The sequence below is a fragment of the Chrysochloris asiatica genome, unplaced genomic scaffold (assembly GCF_000296735.1).
Source record: "Chrysochloris asiatica unplaced genomic scaffold, ChrAsi1.0 scaffold00066, whole genome shotgun sequence".
Taxonomy (NCBI): Eukaryota; Metazoa; Chordata; class Mammalia; order Afrosoricida; family Chrysochloridae; genus Chrysochloris; species Chrysochloris asiatica.
Genome location: NW_006408584.1, coordinates 12,113,829 through 12,116,016, shown reverse-complemented (window position 1 = coordinate 12,116,016; position 2,188 = coordinate 12,113,829). Strand labels below are relative to the sequence as shown.

Genomic DNA, 2,188 nt, shown 5'->3' with positions numbered 1-2,188 from the left:
ATATATATATATATAAATGAAGCTACAGTTTGGTATTCCAACAAAACACACAATATATCAACATCTCTTGCTATGCTAAGAATTTTTAAAGCTCCCTGGAAAAGGTGCATTTTCTTCAAAACCATTATCAGAGACAACTTCATGCATATAGTTGTAAGAGACTAATTCCAAATGTTTGGGCAAATTGTAAAAATTCCATATCCAGGGAGAGGCTGGGCCAGCTCTCTGAAACATCCTGAGGAAATTTATGTTCTAATTTAGTTTGCCAAAGAAGTGATATTCCAGTAGCAAAAAGAAAATGTTCTATGTCATGATTAATGTTTAAACATGTATTTTCTCACATTCTTTTCAAGTGCCCATGTTGTTCTATTTTTAATAAAGAAAGAGTTATAAATACTATTATCTGTTCAGAGTTGAATTAACAGTAAATAGTAGAACCAGAATTGAAAATGAATCTATCTCAATCCCAAACATACATCTTAGAATGCCAAGAGTGCCATCTTCCTTTATTGTATAGAAGATGACTTTTATTCCCAATAGGAATATGTTATATTTTTCTCTTTCTTTGCCCTTCTAGGGAGTAGGCACTGAAGAAAATTGCCTCATTGATATATTAGCATCAAGAACAAATGGAGAAATTTTCCAGATACGAGAAGCCTACAGTTTGCGTAAGGAAATTTATACACTTTATATTTCCAAGTAACACATACCAAAATATTCCAGTGCATGTATTTTTAAAAATTTCTGTGATACGTACGTCTATATTTTAAATATGAATCACTAACAGCCAATGAACTTTTTAAATAAAACTGATTATTATACTACTAAACAGAAAACAGTTCCCTAGACAATAAAGTTTGCTAAATTTTCCAACAAAAATTATCAGCATCAAAAAGATGAATATTTTCATTATAACAGGTAACTGTCCAGTACTTAGGTTCAGGGGCATATTATCTATAACTCTGGAGAGATCAGACACATATACAGAATAAAACAAAGAAGAAAAATTGTTCAGTGATTTAAAAAAATATAGATAACCACTTTACATCAATTTCATGATCACTTCAGTCTTCCTAAAATCATGTTTTTAGACATTTTAAAAGTAGAATAGCTTTACTATTGCCATTTCAAAAAAATGCAATGCCTTAAGTTCCATTGCATTATTTATTGTGTAAAATTGAATGTCAAGAAAATGCTCCAGACAGCTCTATTGCATTTTGAGCAAAAACAAGATTTTTTTCAAGGGAGATGAAGTAAGAACCCTCTCTTATAATATTAAATTGAGACAGAAGTCTAGGGGAAAACTCTGGGCAGCAATCTATGGGAAATAAAATACATCATTCTGAATGTTGAGAATGAAAAAATATGAAATGATTCTTAATGTTGTATTTTAATTTGGGGGGAAAAAGATGATAATATTTTTTAAATTTATTGCTATGAGTAGGAACTGATTTGATGACATACCACCACCATCACCACCATGCCTATGCTAGTATTAGATGTCAGGCTTCATTTGCAGACTGTTTATTCCTATACTTTGGTAGAAGGTAGCAAAGGGCAAAAAAAAATGTCAGCATATTGAATGTATTTCCTGGGTTTTCCATCTATAGTTAAGGAAGTAAGTAGCATTAGCTTATTCAGAGGAGATTGATATATGTGATTCTGTAATAAAGTATACCTTTAAATGGACATTGTATTTCCCAGAATACAGCAGTGACCTTCAAGAGGATATTTACTCAGAGACCTCAGGACACTTCAGAGACACTCTTATGAACTTGGCTCAGGTATGACATTCCAATATTCAAGTAGCTTTACATATACAGTATATATATTTTTTAATGGACGTATGTCTTGTCGTCTTTCAAAAATTAGGAAAAAATTCTGGTTCATTAAAATTTTTAAATAACTGCTGTATAGTAACATTTACTGAACGCCAGTTGAAATCAAGGCATTGCACTAGAAGCTTAGGTTGTGAGCAGAAAGAAAGAAATTTGAATAAGGGATCAGTTCCGCTCTTAAAATATAAAATGAAATCTAATTAATATGATTATATTAATTATGGTGGTGATGGCTGTGTGCCGTGGAGTCTGTTCCGACTTATAGCGACCCTTTACAGGGTTTCCAAGACTGTAAATCTTTACGGGAGCAGAACGCCTCATCTTTCTCCTGCGGAATAGCTGGTAGTTTC

The 2,188-nt window shown here is 32.2% G+C and overlaps 1 protein-coding gene across 1 annotated transcript in view; it reads left to right on the top strand.

The window, feature by feature from the left end:
* ANXA10 (annexin A10) overlaps positions 1–2,188 on the top strand; it is a 113,255-nt gene that overhangs the window by 70,013 nt on the left and 41,054 nt on the right. Inside the window, exons 5-6 of the mRNA XM_006864552.1 lie at positions 578–668; positions 1,705–1,784. Of these exons, the coding sequence (XP_006864614.1) occupies positions 578–668; positions 1,705–1,784 (171 nt within the window). The remainder of the gene's footprint in view (positions 1–577; positions 669–1,704; positions 1,785–2,188) is intronic.